The 15,850-nt window shown below is 43.3% G+C and overlaps 1 protein-coding gene across 2 annotated transcripts in view; it reads left to right on the top strand.

Annotated features, from left to right (window-relative positions):
• LOC147254937 (rho guanine nucleotide exchange factor TIAM1-like) overlaps positions 1-15,850 on the top strand; it is a 46,501-nt gene that overhangs the window by 9,826 nt on the left and 20,825 nt on the right. Inside the window, exons 1-6 of one of the 2 annotated variants that reach the window (XM_086216519.1) lie at positions 920-1,035; positions 11,612-11,701; positions 11,819-12,740; positions 13,615-14,071; positions 14,407-14,579; positions 14,787-15,011. In XM_086216519.1, coding sequence (XP_086072645.1) covers positions 11,829-12,740; positions 13,615-14,071; positions 14,407-14,579; positions 14,787-15,011 — 1,767 coding nt within the window. In that variant the 5' untranslated portion in view covers positions 920-1,035; positions 11,612-11,701; positions 11,819-11,828. Of the gene's footprint in view, positions 1-919; positions 1,036-11,611; positions 11,702-11,818; positions 12,741-13,614; positions 14,072-14,406; positions 14,580-14,786; positions 15,012-15,850 lie in introns of those variants that run through there. The other variant, XM_086216518.1, reaches the window with a different exon arrangement.

Genomic DNA, 15,850 nt, shown 5'->3' with positions numbered 1-15,850 from the left:
ATTGTATTGTTAATTCCCAGTATTTGACTTCAGAATGTTCCTTAATGGTGACCTAACCTGCCCCTTTCATGACTCAGCACAGTAAATGTAATACATCTAGCTCCTGTACAGCCCAGCAGGTTAAACTGATATCGGCGTCACATCCTTAGCAGGTCACATTTAGAGGAAGCCAGTCCCACCACAATGCTGACTACTTTTTATTTTGGTTGTAATCATCAGTTTGGACACGACCCTTCACCCCTCCAATCTCTCTCAGACAGTGCCGTCCCCTTGCCCTTTTTTTTCTCAGGAAGTCTACACCCTGGATAGCTCGGGGCATGTTTTACTCTTCGGCGTTCATCCAAAGCCGCCTCTGGATCACAAGTTGATGCAGGCTGCATCGGCATCAACATGTGTGCATCTCATCCCATTCTCCTCTGCCCCCCCTTGCTGGATTTCCAAATTGAAACCAGCAGCACTGATGATGTGATAGACACACATCACTGGTGCTGTGACAACAGCAGGTCCAGCCCGTCTTACATTTGCAGGACACTTCAATCTTTGGAGTGATGGTTAGATTTGTCGCATTTTTTTTTAGCATTTTATTCAAAGTCTTATTAGAAGAAGAGATGAACATTAGACAGTTGTTGATCTTATACTTGTATTTATTTGTAAATTGTGATAAAGATGATGTAGAGGAGTGGAGGGGCAATTACAGAGCTGACAAGGGAGGCACATTCCTGCTGCCAGAAGGTTTTTAGTTGGGGGGGGGGGGGTAGGGCTTGGAATTATAGAATGAAGGAGACACAGGAAGGAGGGAGCAGAGAGTGTGAAAGAGTCAGCAGAAGGAGGGGGGGGATTTACAAATGGTCACTCCCCCTCCCTCACTACTTCAACTCATCCCAGCATACAGGACTCAGTCTGCTGTGGACTTGCAGGAGGAGTATCAAGGATCACCCCATGTGGAGCTTGAAATTCCCCCCTCAGTGATGCACGGGACTTCCCTGGGCTACTTTGGGGAGAAAAGGGAAAAGTGAAATTTTGTGGCTGATCACAGTAAGTCCCTATATTTGCTGCTCTGTTGTGATCTGTATAATATTGTACGTGTTTGCCTGTGTATTAGCAAATAGGAGAGACAAATGGCTCTGCCTCCACAAACCTCCCACCTTCCAAAAGGTGCTAACAAATGACACACTGAGGGAATGTGAGGCCTGTAAACGCAGTGTATTTCAGAATGTAGTGCTTTTGTACTTGTAGGATAATCCCTGGCTTCCCTTAGTTTGTGCATTTCTCCTGTGCATGCTTTTTGTGTGTTGTAACCATGTCCTGGGGTCTTCAGAGCCTGTGTCTAGGGTGGGGCTTCCACCTCATGTCTCTACCTGCAGCACTCTAACACTGGGGGACAACTATACCTGCAACTGCAGGCAATAAGCCATTGTGTTTGTCTCCCTTCATTGCGAGACGCAAACAATACAGCATGTGTGTGCTGTCGTTGTAATGACAAAGCAGTAGTGATGGTTTTGTGATGCTGATAAGATGATGAATTGCAAATGCGAGGGAGAGAGAGAGAGAGATGGTCAAAGTCAAGGAGAATTCCCAGAGCGTATCCTGGAGGGATGGGGGGTGGAGGTGGGGGGGACTTTATGATGTGTGAGTTCATTTAAAATCCTGGCTTTGTGTTTGAAAGGCCGTTGTGTGACTCCTGCAGTGAGGAGGAGGGCGAGAAATGGTCATCTGGTGTCATAGTTATGGAAATGCACTGACCGTCTGAGGCTTAGCAGGACAGGAGGTCAGGCTCCTGCTCTCAGGCACCTAAATCTTGAAAATGCTCCTGTTATGACTGCAGGATAGAAGCAAGCATGTACTCTTGTTCTGTTTTAAAAATCTTCATATGAAAGTCACATGCAGTATGAGCCTTGTCCTCTAAATTACACATAACTAAATTACCCTTCTGAGAGGAAAATAATTGTAATCACAGATTGGTTTGCATGGTTTTGGTGTCATAAGCTTCCCAGTGTGTAGTAGAACAAAGGTTACATTGTAGATGTACAAGCCAGCGGGAGTTCATTTAGGATCAGGTGGTCCTTTAGGATTGTTATAAAATGTAGCAGGGTTCAACTTGACAGCATGTGCAGATCTACAACAAGTGTTATATAGTCAGAGGGCCTGATGGAGTACTACCACCGCAGTTGTATCGCCTGTGTAAATTCCACCTAAAGCGTTTGTTGTCCTCTGCTGCTGAGTTCTTAGCAAAACTGTGATGAATGAGAGAAACTATTATCTCCATTATCCAGTAAAGCCCAGGAAGGAATCATTCTGCGCTCCTGCATAGAACGCTTCATTTGGTGTCCGGATCACATGTACATCTCTGTGTTTTAGGTTCGTACTCGGTGTTGAAGCTATTTTGCTTCAGGCTCATGCAAATGTGTTTCCTTTTGAATGGCCAAGCTTCATCTGCGTACGCTGCCTACAGTAAAACCATGATTTGGATGTCAGTCACTCAGTGTTTGGTCTGCAATTTAATTTACTACCCTCAGCTTCAGTGGAAGCTGAAATAAAACATGATTTTGTCATGTTTATATGCCTTTTTCTTTAAATATCAGCCAGAGGACTGTCTAAATAGCTGTCTCAAAGGGAATACCGCCTTAAGTTGGTGTACTTTTCAAAACTACAGAAAACTAAGATGGAAACACGACACTGTAGGACTACCAGGATTCTTAGGAAGTGCTTCCCTCTGGGCTTTGCAGAAGTACGGCTATCAAGCACATAAAACAACCCTTTTCACATCAGAACTAATTGTACACAATGGACTGTACTAAGTGGAACTAGAATTTACGATAAGAAGTCAAGCAAAGAAAGTTTGTCACAGTTAAGAGTTTCCGTGTACGAACAACTGCATTTTCAGGATTACTTTAACCTTTCCTCCTGGACACCTGTGAAGTTCCGTTGGAGGTTTTGCAGCCTTTTCCAACACATGCTGCAGTCAAACTCAGCTGTGTGACAGATATGATTTCAGGCGGAATTCTAGAAAGAAACTCTGATGTAGTGTGTGGGGATGTAACGTCGGCGGCCATCTTCAGTCATTACTCAGCAGGTTTTTCACGAGTTCCTTTTAGCAACTCGTATAAACCATATTAATCAAAACACTGTCTCACTGCAGAATAAGGTCGGTGTTCTGGGTACTGCAGTCCATGTAAACACACCCTGTCCAAGCAACGCATGAGGCAGGATGGTCAGTCTACACCAAAGATTTTGAGGCACGTTCGCTGACGTTGACTCATTTAAAAGGTTTTGCTCCTGTTATATTTTGTGCCTCTACCTTTGCACGAGTTCAAGCGTCTATTTCAGACCTTGTAAACTGGTGAAGGTAGTGGACTCCCGCTGAAATGTGACTTGCTTCGTGGCCTTGGCCAATAAAAAAAAGCTTTTACTGGGTGCTGTGATGGGGACCGCTTTGAGCAAGCGGGCCCATTTCCTTCCCAGCTTTGTGTAGTCATGTGTGTCGGGAGTCAGCACGGCTCTGCTTCAGTGCACAATGCGACTCAGTGCAGAGCTGCTCCAGGGGAGGTATGGTCGAGGTGATGCTCAGGGGTGAGTTCTCCACAGGCTCCGTCCACAGAAATGATTTGGATCAGATCTCCTCGTGCATGCAATAGTGGATACTTTTAGATAAGTAAACACTCCAAAGAGGATTTGAAGAGGTTCATTTATTTGCAATACTCACCCCCCCCCCTCCCCCCTTCATTAATATTGCAATCAACTACAAATGGGTTTTGATGGTAACCCAGATGTGTTTTGGAGGTGACGTCTGGCCTGTGTACTTGCACACTGAAGCCTTGCTTGCCATTTCCCACTCACTGACCTGGAAGCAAATGTAGAGGCAGATTCCGAGCAAGCCAGATTAGAAAACACATTTTCAATGCAGGATTCCAGCTCCTCTGTGTCCTTGGTATTGTGTTTATTCTGCAGCCAGCAAAGGGGACATTCACTTTAAAGACGAGTCAGCTGCTCCGCTGAGATTGGTAGGTGAATGGCTCGCCCAGCAGTGGACTGGCTTCTGCTCTAAAGACATCAACATCTATTCAGGGATGTTTTTTGTTGTATTGCTGGCCGACTGAATGAAAGCTCAATGAATAAAAAGGCATGCGATTAGAAGTGACTTTTAATTTATGTGAAGATTCTCACAGCCAGCTGGAAAAGTCAGGAGAAGATTTATAGAAAATTGCAAACCTGATTTTTATCTTATGTTCATGATGAAATTCCCCCCATTGCAAATTGTTTGGCTGAAAGTGTTTTTTACTTAATTTCTTTGTCGTCTGGCTTGGTTTTCATAACCATATTTTGATGAACATTTTGTATATCATTTAAAAAAGAAGTTGGCCAACTTTCATAAAAGTTCTTCCACTCACTTCAGATGGCTTCTGCCACAGACTCCTACTCATTATGATTAATCCCTTTTTATTATATATAATCCTTATAATGATCCTTTGTTTCAGCTACAGTTTTGGATGACTTGCGGTATTCAAATAAACTTAAGAAGTATCTAATAATTAAGCAAATCTTCAGTATAAAATTAAAAAACTGAGATGGTGTAAAAAAAAAAAAGGGAAACGATCATTAATTAATCAATTAATCATGTTATTGATTTTTTTGATACTGGTTGTGCACATCCAAGAAGATTCCCTTCCAGCTTCACAACCTTTTCTTCTTCTATGTTGTGGTACATCCATGCATAACGTTGTCTATATCACAACCTTCTCCTATTAAATGGAAACACAACGTCAGTCTCCTGCAGAATTACAGTGTAGGTTTTGAGTCCATCTGTTGACAGTCACACAACCAGGAACACGTGACAGTTCTCAAAGTTTTCCAACTTGCACTTGTTGCCACAAATATGTCATTTCAGTTGTTGTCATCCAGGGCCGATGCACAGCAGCTCACCATTCCCACATGTACGCACCATTTTTCCACTGCAAAATACCAGATGCTACTCCGCTAACCGCAGGGTCCCGGCATTGATACCGCTGATCACAAATCTATAATCATAAAAGTGTCAGACACACATGCTGTTTTTGTGAGTGGAAAATTGTTGGGTGTGTTTGGAGTCAGACTGTGGAGGAGCAAATTGTGAGCGTCTGGAATGTGAAGCATGTAAAGGCAGACGAATGCTGATGCTCTGTGTAGCCAGGGGAGACCTTTTCACTGACGGTGACAGTTACAGGCGACGAGAAGGTCAACGTGCGAAAGTCTCTGGTGATTATGCTTGTGATATTTTGTCACAGCCACTGCAGATCTTTTTTTTTTTTTTTTTCTTCTCCATAATGTGAACCTTTTTGTTAGCCCTCCCAGATGAATACTGATGCTGCTGCCACTGTCCTTCACACCTTATTTTTGAGAGGAAAATTTAGGTGACCTGTGACCCTGAAATATACTGCAAAGTTGATAAATGTCATTTCTCTCGGCTATAGAATTTAAACCCCTTAGCTACTTCAGTTTCTTCTTATTTATAAGCTGACAAATCCAACTATCACATATCTAAAAAAAAAAAAAAAGTGTGTGTGTATATATATATATATATATATATATATATATATATATATATATATATATATTTTTTTTTTTTTTTTTTTTTTTTTTTTTTGCTTGTTAATTCCACCAGCAGCCTGGAAGTCAGAGGAATCCCCAGAAAACCACAACAGGTACCCACCCCCTCTGACGCGGGTGTGTGGCTCACGATAGCTCCAATTAACAGCTGTTTCAGGACTTCAAAGTCTGTCAGTGAGGAGCTGAAGAGCTGGAAGCAGGATGTGCTGTGATAAAACCTCAGCTGCGACCCCCTGAACAAACAAGTTGCAGACACTGATGACCAAGATAAAAGTACTTTGACGCCTGATGGCAACACGTGTAGAACCTTCAGCCAGCGTAGAAAAATCATTGTCCTCAGTTGCAGCAATTTATGAATATTTCATTTTACTTTATATGTGCTTGCAATGTGTTTTTAACCAGGATGTAGTTGATAGAAAATTCATTCATTGTGCTCTTATTAGTTTGACTAGAAATTTGGAAGAATTTCTGAAGGAACTTCAATGAACAATTTCAGAGTCAACATTTTGTTTTCATAGACAAAGAAGTTGTTAACTTCTACCATGAACAAAGTTGTGTTGACCCATCCGACGTGCAGCATCTGCTGTAGACAAAGTCCATCCAGGATAAGCACCAATAGAAGCAGTGACCTCCGCATGCACGCACGCACGCACGCACGCACGCACACTGGTGCTTCAAAGAAAACAATGGCCCGAGTCAAAAGTGACACCCGGCTAAACAACACCAGCTGCTGCTCCCGAACAGGCTGCAAAATAACAGGTTTATTTAAGAAAATAAGGTTAGCTCTTCACGATAGCTCTCTATCGTATCAATACATTCTGCCTTTGAACACATGAGAATACCACGTCACATTAACTCAACTTCAGTTCATGCGTTTTGGACAAACATTGCCAAAGAAAACAACAACAACAAAATGTTTGACTGCCAAAGAACTACAACCAAACTGGTAAAGGCTCCTGGTGTCACAGTTGCATAATCAACCCCCAAAATCAAACCACATTCCACTTGCGTGACGCAAATGTCTGTTAACATCGATCACTCGGGATGCTACAGCCATCCCGGGCGCACAATTTATCAGAAAATAAACTCTTGTTCGTTTCTAATCATGTAAATTAGGGAACCGTATTTGTCTTCCCCTGCATGAAAAATGAGTGTCCCTTTTAATCAAGTGAGCTACAAAAACCCCACTGTCATTCGGGCAACAAGAACGAGAAGTAAGATGTTTTTACCTACTTAAAATTCATGCGACGGAACCCGTATCTATGTGCCCTCCTCGTTTTTAATGCATGAAAATGAATCTATCAATATTCCATTGGTGAAATATCATCACCGATTCATATTACAGGTCTTTTTTACTGCCCAATTCAAATTTAAAGATCATACTGTATGTGTCCGTCCACCTTGACCAGCTGCTGTCAGGGATTCAGCTGGATGTGTGCTGGCATCCCTCTTAAGGCCGCTCCAGCTAACGTCCTATTACACAGAACCACCTGAGCCTCTCAGGACTCCATCACACGGCGTCGCACGGCAAAATGAAAATGACCGGGCAGCTTCTCTTATGAAAGTCTGTTAGCGGGAGAATTATTTGCGGGCTCTTGTCGACTACATAGAAATGATGTGGCAAATTAATTCAAACCGTTATTACTTTTACAAAGTGCTTCACTTCATCTACAGATAAATGAGACGGCGCTCGTCTGGCAGGCTTTTCACTCCATGATATATTCTTTGTCACAACTCATCAGAGAGCTTTTCAACAAACTGCTTTCATTATGCTCGAAAACGCTCTTTCCAGGTGTTCCTTTTCAGGGCTTCCAAGGTTGCTGATGCAATTCATAAAAATTGTCTGACTGCATGACGAGGTTTTCCTACATAGGGAGAGGAGCGCTTGGCCCGTTCTAATGCTGATGCCCCCCCTTCCTCCCTCCCCTCGCGGCTTAAAAAGAATGGAAGCAGAAAACAAGTCAGGGGAAACAAGACATGTTTACTGCCACTCACACAGAAGCATACAAGTCTGTATCAGCGGGGAAATAAGAGATCTTTTGAACGGTGCCCCCCCCCCCCCCCCCCATCCCCTCCAACTACCTGTGTTATTATCTCCTGAGCTTGGAGTGTTCAGATTACAGGGTTTTGTGTTGGAGCTTGTAACTAGTTGGCCCGGTGCATTCTTGCCTTTCGCCAGTGTAGTTAGGTTAAATGACAGGACTGTGTTTGCACCGCGTTCACAAAGACGGGGTCAAAATCAGATAGCCACAACGTTAAGCTCACTTTGTGTCTTTTGTCTTGCTACATTTATTTTTTTCATCAGATTTTTCTTATCTTTTCAATACTTGTGTTTTTTTAATCCAGTGCTTTTTATTTAAAAGAATGTGTAACCAGGTGTTTTGCACTGTCCTCAAAGTCCATAAGTCAAACCACAGAGGAAGAGTTTTCCTCCTGTGATGCAGACAACTTGATTTTTTTGTGTTTTTTTTGTCTTTGGGTACATAAAGGAGAGGAGAAGAGCAGGTGGGGGTTGGACATCTTTCCTTTGTTCTTGTTCCAACAGGCCCAAGTATTTGTCAAATATAAGCTGGGCTTTTAAACTGGTCTTTAATAACAAAAGGTTCTTAAATCACATAATTTAGGGGTGACAGAATCCCACAGCAGACAAAAATGCAAATCTGAAAATGAGGCCCCCAAAACAGGAACAAATAATATCCAATAAACACTTCAGTGCTGTCAGACGGATTATAAAGATCAGTTCTAGATAGTAGAATGTGAACATTTTGGGGCCATAAATTCTGATTTTGTTCATTTGGGACTGAACCAAACCCCCAAAAACATGATTAAATAAATTTATGAGATCAGAACTGGCTGAAATAGCAAGTTGTGCTTTTATGGGTTGGACGTGTGAGTAAAAGGACGAAGCTAATGAAGAGACACAAAAGTTAGACTCAGGCTTGTGCACTTTTTGACATTCAGCATTTCCTCTTTAGCTACTAGATGAAGGTGCTGCATTGTGATTTAGAAGGAACTTGAGGTTTTTTTTTTTGTCTGAGTTGTGTACTAACTGTTTACTTCCTTCCCGAAGGGTGCAAGCTGTGGTGTGTTTCCCTGAAGCCGCCGTGTTGCTGATCTTGCACCACAATAAAACTATTCTTCTTTCGACTCTGTGGGTGTCTGGAATCTCTTGTGGTTATGTATTTCATTTAGAGGCTGTAACAGATGAATCCTCCTGCTGTCCTGCTGCTTTCATGCAGCCCTTTGAAAATGAAAGCGGTCCCATTTCCCTGGGCCCTCAAATCTGGAGCCTTTTCCATCTATTTATTTATTTGTGTGCTGCGCTGCTAGTGACGATATAGGTTGTTGACAGCAGGGACGCTATTTTTGTCATGTGTTTGTAGGTATTTCTAGAAGAGATTTCCCAGGGAGAATTCCTGGGGTTTTGCAGCTGCGGAGCATCTCTTCGAACCTCAACATTTCTTTCTCATGTATTAATAAAGAGCTGCTGATGGATTTGTGCACCAGCAGCATAGCAGCTCTAGAAAAATCTAGTGTTTTCTCTTCTTCTTCTTCTCCTCTTCTTCTTCTTCTTGATAACTTAAACAGGGTAAACAAAGTTTTATTCTTGTATTTCAAAAATTGGACGATGCAGGTTTATTCACTCAGCCATTTTAATTTGACTTTCCCACATCAGCATGAGCTATCATGCTCGTCCGTCTTCAGAGGCAACCAATACTCTTGTTATCTCTGTGAAAAAGGTGAGAGTCAGGCTTTCTGATTCATGATGCTCCGGTCTGTTATTGTAAAGAGAACAGTTCTCCCTTTCTGCAAGTTATACAATGCAATAGCTGATTTTCCTCCTCAAAACCGAAATCCGATTAGTCCCAGAGAATTTGCTGATTGAATAATGCTTGAGTGGACGTCTTTTTGAAATGTCACGGAATTTTAAATTTGATTTACAGTCGTACGTCATTCCATCCTCTCTCTCACGTTTTGGAATTGTTGTCCTATACTCTTTCATTTGCTTTCTTTCCAATGGAAAACTATGTACAGACGAATGCCATCTTGTTACAGAGGTAGAATAAAATGCAGAATAGCTTTTGAGGGGTAGGTGTTAAGTTAAATGTGGCCACTTTTAGCAATTATTTTTTATTTCTTTCAACAACACCCGTGCAACGTCTGTGATCGCAATCTTGCCAGTCTGTTGGTTCATTACTTGTTACTGTAAATATGTCAACTCAGCTGTCATGGTACACTAAGATTAACAATATATCCAATACTAAATCGACTGAAATTGTCTTACTAATGTACTTATCCCAATATTGTAAATCAGTCACCAGTAACTATCTGGTTCATACGCTAACGCAGTAGGTGGCACTGTCCTTGTTGACCGTACACTCATACTTTGAGTGTAACTCATGTGAGAAAAAAGTGACAAAACACCACAAAAATGTTAAAAATGACTTATATTTTCACTACACGGTTCATGGAGACTCTCCACTGTTTCATCCTTTTATGCAATAACAATAAAAATACTTGATGAAGTAAACAAATGTTAGCAAATGGTGTCAGCTCGAAATCAGAACCATGTCACCGAGAGCCTCTTAACATGCTGACTGAGTTTAGTTCACCTATCTACAACCTAACAGAGCAGCTGGAGTGCTGTGTTTTGTTTCATTTTTTGATGTTTTCGTGAGCAGCTGATTCACATATTTCAGGCATGAACAAATTAGTTATTGATGTTAAATCCAAGGTCACAGCGGCTTGCTTAACCGTATCGACGGAGGAAACCACATCCATGACTTCTTAAGTCCTTCCTCTCTGCTTGAAGCAGTTTAATTCATTTCTGGCCAATTTCACATCGTATTAACATCGGAACAAGATTCTCATCCTTTTATTTTTAATGCCATTAGAATTTAGAAATCTCAACTACAATTCTGGATATTTTGCCTCGCTCTAGATAACATCTGCACACCACAAACTTAACCTGGCACTCATGGAAAAAATAAAGTTGATGTGAGTAAACAGGCCTAGATGTAATTCTTGGTATAATGTCTGTGCCAGCATTTCGCAGTCGTGTTTGTGACCCTCGGTGAACGTCGTTAACGGTAATGAGTGCAGTGGCATTTTATAGTTCTGTCCCCCCGCCTTTTGTTTTCTGTTCTTTTCCTCCATGGAGATGAAACTGAATGTCACATGCAGTAAGCTGCAGGGTTATAAAATGAAAACTAGACTTCCACCAACATCAAAATGTTGTGCACTGCAGCACCAGTGAGGGGTGATGACTGAGCAGAATGAAGCGAAAGGGAGCAACATTAGGTAGAAAAATGGGGTCAGCACCAGTTTATGTAACGCCCATCTTCACCAAGAGTGCATGCGGCAGCAGCAACAGAGGGCTGGGCTCCCACTCATCTGTGTAGGTTGTACACACGAATGCACTGCAACCCCCAAAGGGTCTGTCCTAAAAGGGTGGGAGCACACATCAGGAGGAGCAGTCACAGCATGTTTAATCTTCTGCCCCATCTGTTGACGGTCCCACCGATAGGCCGGAACCTCTTTTGAGCAAGTTTTCTGGCAGGATTATGGTGATAGTATTGACAATTTCGCTCGTAGTCTTGTCTGATGCTTGGCGTGATGCTACATGGATGGGTTGGTGCGACTTCACTTCAGCTCTAAATTTGGTCAGGCTGTCACAGCACTCATATTGTCATTACATACCCTCCACTTCACACACTCTCAAGTGCATGTTGAAAGGGCCTGAGTGGATCACTTCTCCTGTCAAACTGATGGTGACTAATAAATCAAGATTGTGTGTTACATTGCTCCTCTGCATTTCTTTCCTTCATCCCATTCTGGCTCCAGTTTTTGCGGCGTGAAATTTCATTGCGCGATTTTTGCAGTTTCTTGTACAAGTTATAATAATGTTTGAGTGAAAATAGATGAAAAAATCACATTTACATACTTTTTTCTGATCAGTGAAATAAATTAATGGAACATGAAGACTCTGAATATGAAAGTTTTTAAATCTACATGTCTGTTTTCACAGCTTTCTGCATCATAACAACAGCCAAAGGACCATACTATCTGAAGATCCAGCAATGACTGAAATGCCAGAAAAATCTTTACCATCCTGCAGGTAAGTCAACATCTGTGCACTGATTCTTTCATTTGATTTTTGTCACATTTTTGTTGTAAGTGCCTGATTATGTTACTGTATTGATCTTGTGTAAGTTGTATGTTCTCTCATCTTCAGCCTCTGAATCATGGGAAATGTCGAGAGCCAGAACGGGGACTATGCCCTCTTTAGTAATGAACGTGGCTATTTGTCACGTAAGCATATGTCCAGATCTCTTCGCATCTCGAACAAGCAATCCAGACGCTCTCGACATGCTTCATCAGGGAAAATAGAGCACCGGAACTCCGAGACGAGCACACGCTCAAGTAGCACCCCCAGCATCCCGCAATCTCTGGCCGACAATGGTCTTGAACCCTTCAACGAGACAAATATCCTCCCTGACTTTGGAAGCCCCATTTGGGTGGACCGCGTGGCCATGAACCTGCGGCCTATGTCCTTTCACAATGACCTGGCCAGCCCCGCAATGCACATGGATGCCATACATATAACCCTTCCTGGTCCCACTGCAGAGGAGGTGCAGGATGAAGACGAGTACACCGGTGAGGTAACGTACCTCCAGAAAGCCCGGGATGGCTCTAAGGAGACTGCCAGCTTCAAGAAGAAAAGATCCAAGTCTGCAGACATGTGGCGCGATGACAGCCTGGAATTTTCCATGTCCGACCTCAGCCAAGAGCACCTGACCAGCACAGAGGAGATCGTAGACACAGCCAATGAGCGCGACTTAACTGACTGTGAAGGCCACCTGCAGTCAAGCCCCACGGACGGCACTGACAGGGCGAACTCCCTGGATGAACTGTATAGCCAGAAGACCCCTGGCCGAAGGCAACTGCATGGCCGCTATGCCAAGTGGCATGATGCCAACAGGGTTATCAGGGAGGGCGAAGATGATAAAATGCTTTCACCTTCAGAGGAGGATGGAAACACCTATGGGGCGTACACCCTTCCGTGCCGGCGTTCACACTGTCTCTCTGAAGGTCTGAGCAGCCACCAAGCTGCCATATGTGCCAGCATGCAGGGCAGGAGGGCGCAGACAATCCAGGTAGGATTTAGGCGTTTATATGTTGTGCGCAAATAATCATTTTGAATACTTAACTGAAAACAGAAGTCAGTCCCAATGTGTTCAGTGATTAGATATGTAAAATGCTGTGTCATGTTTCTACACATTGCGGACAGAGTTAAACAACTGGTGCAGAATCTTAACCAGTAGCATCTTAAATGAAACACCCCCTCATTCATTTGTCTTCCCTCACTGTGTCTGAGCGTTTCCTCTGGTGCATTCATCTCTCAGATAATAAGCTGCCGAAACAGATTAAACTGAATCTGTGTGTCATTTCCTGATGAAACAGTTGTTTTTCTTTGGAGAGGAGTCCTAGATGAGGGGAGGGGGGGAGCAGAGCTTTAAGTCACTCCCAATCTGAAATGCTTAAGTCTTTTGTTATGATAATGAGGGGAGGCCCGTGGTAGTGTGTAACAGTAAAATGTGCATGGTGGCCTTGTCACTGCGGGGCACCATCAGCCCCGGTGAATGGAGCTCTGGAACGCATGATTGGGTCATGTGAACAGATGGAGATACCAAGCTCGGTGTAACCCCCTTCATCTCCCAGGAGCCTTTGGCCATGTGGGTAGGAGAGGGCAGACCCTGCGGTGCCACAGGGAGTGCAGGCTGTACTCACACAACAGCAGCAGACGCTTTGCTAGGAGCAATTAGTCTTGAGCGGAATCTCGGGCTGAAGCAACTTATGGACATACTTGAAAGGCTCCTGTAGTCTGTCTTCATGACATGTTTGATTAAGAAGAGCGACTCTGTCCTGTACATCAGCAGAGGGGGATATGAGTTGCTGTTGGATGGCTGTGATGAAGGATATATGGTTAACATGCCATCTCACCTGTCATGTGCTTCTGCTACCATGCAGGATGTCACAGCCGGGGAAGGAAGCGAGTATGAGGACAGTGGCATCGACGGGGTGACAGCAGAGGCAGAGCACCAGTCCAGACGCTACAAAACCATGTCGGCGTCCTTCTCCGTGTGCTCTGCAACCGGCAGGGGCATGTTTGCCGGCAGTGACAGCGGCAGCAGCAGTGGTGGAGGGGCCACTGAGTGTGTGCAGGGTGTGTATGAGAATTTCCGTCAAGAACTGGAGATGAGTTCCTGCCAGACTGAGAGCTTGGAGGAGGCGGGGTCGGCCCTGAGTGATGAGCAAAGCACGATGAGCTCCGCCTACCAGTCTGATCCATTGCTCAGCGTCGCCCAGGGGATGGTGCGTAAAGCTGGGCAACTCGCTGTCAAGAACTTCCTTGTAAATAAGAAGAACAAAAAAGTGGAGTCAGCCACAAGGCGCAAGTGGAAGAGTTACTGGGTGTCCCTGAAAGGTTTGTTATTCCCACAAAGTGTTCTGACTCTATTCATTATTTCATCGCATCAATGCTCTATTTTTATGATTATTTTCTGCGCACAGCAGCTCATGCATCAGTAAACACAACTTTATTCTGAACCCGATAGTCAAATGTTATGCCTCTTGATTCCAAGCCTGCCGTGCTGCACTTCTTAAAGTTGGCCACTGGAGAGCAGAATTAAATTGCTTGTGTAAATCCAGCATTCACAAAAGAAAAAGAAAAGATTTTCTTATCGTTTCTTAGAGTATGGGGCTGTTAAATTTATGTAAAAACAAGTGTTTTGCCGAGTAATAAATTCCCTGTATTTTCAGGATGTACTTTATTTTTCTATGAGACTGATGGCCGCTCAGGGATCGACAACAGCAGTATTCCAAAGCATGCCATCTGGGTAGAGAACAGCATCGTCCAGGCGGTACCAGAGCATCCCAAAAAGGACTTTGTGTTCTGTCTCAGCAACTCCCTCGGAGATGCCTTTTTGTTCCAGGTAAGAGAATGTTAAATCTCACCTGGTCTGTGAATAATTGCACATTTTCCCACAGGCAGGTTTTACCTTGACCCAAATGTTTTCTTTCTGGCCTTTGAAAAAAAAAAAATCAGATAATTGGCAGTGAATAGACACAGAAAAGAGTTTTTTTTTTTTATTTTGAATGTCAAGGAGCTGGGGTGTTGTCTAACCTCTGACCCTCTGCAGACCTGTAGCCAGACAGAGCTGGAGAACTGGATCACAGCCATCCACTCGGCGTGCGCCACTGCAGTCGCCCGCCAGCACCATAGAGAGGACACGGTGCGCCTGTTGCGTGCGGAGATCAAGAAGTTGGAGCAGAAAATTGATATGGATGAGAAGATGAAGAAGATGGGTGACATGCAGCTGTCTGCTGTCACCGACACCAAGAAGAGGAAGACGATCCTGGATCAAGTGGGTTCCATTCTCTCTTGTGTTCTGCCATAATCTCTTATAGGTTTCCCTCGCGTTAGCCAGATGTCTTGGATTTGTAAAAAAAAAGGTATCCTGACTACATTACTTGTATCAGTGTAGGAAAATATTGATTTAGAATATGATACAGAAAGAAAGGGAGCAGAGCAGCTGCTCACAAATGTCGAGGACCATCTGCTGCAAGTTTTGTCATATGTACAATAAGTCTGCATGAAACGGGATATTGACATTTCAAATAGGGAACAGCTCAGTTTGCTTTGGAGGCTAACCTATCCTTGCTCACAAGCAACCTAGCTATAATTAAAGGGGTAGTTCACTCATAAATGAAACTGCACTCAAGCACTCTTTTTAGAGCAAAGATATTGCAGTAATCTTCCAAACAAGTGAAGTGACTGGCCACCCTATTTACTCCAGCAGTGTTTTGTGGACTAAAAAACTTCATCCAACCTTCCAGCAACAGTGAGAATGATGGCTGCTTTTTCATTTTTGGTTGAACTATCACTTTAAAGCCATACGTAACCAAGAAGTTTATCTTTTCCAATACTCAAAAAAAAAAAAAAATCTTGGATGAAGAACTTCTTTGAAAAAAACTTTGTTGTGGAAGAGTTTTGTTTACTGTATCGACTTAGTAAACTGGCAGAACAAAAACTGGAGTGTTGCATAAACCTCTCCTACCATCTTCACTCCTGCTGCTGCTCACTCCAAATGTTGGCCCAACTGTTGAGCTAAACAACAGCGAGAACTCTTGAACTTCCCCTAAGAGACTCACTACTTAAGCCCTTGAGATGTTTTCTCCACGCATACTGGTCATGCCTTTTTTA

Source organism: Aulostomus chinensis, chromosome 10, assembly GCF_037954235.1.
Source record: "Aulostomus chinensis isolate RoL2024-O1b breed Wild chromosome 10, RoL_Achi_v1.0, whole genome shotgun sequence".
In the NCBI taxonomy this organism is placed as follows: Eukaryota; Metazoa; Chordata; class Actinopteri; order Syngnathiformes; family Aulostomidae; genus Aulostomus; species Aulostomus chinensis.
Note: the sequence above shows the minus strand (reverse complement) of the source record. Positions and strands in the feature narration are given on the sequence as shown.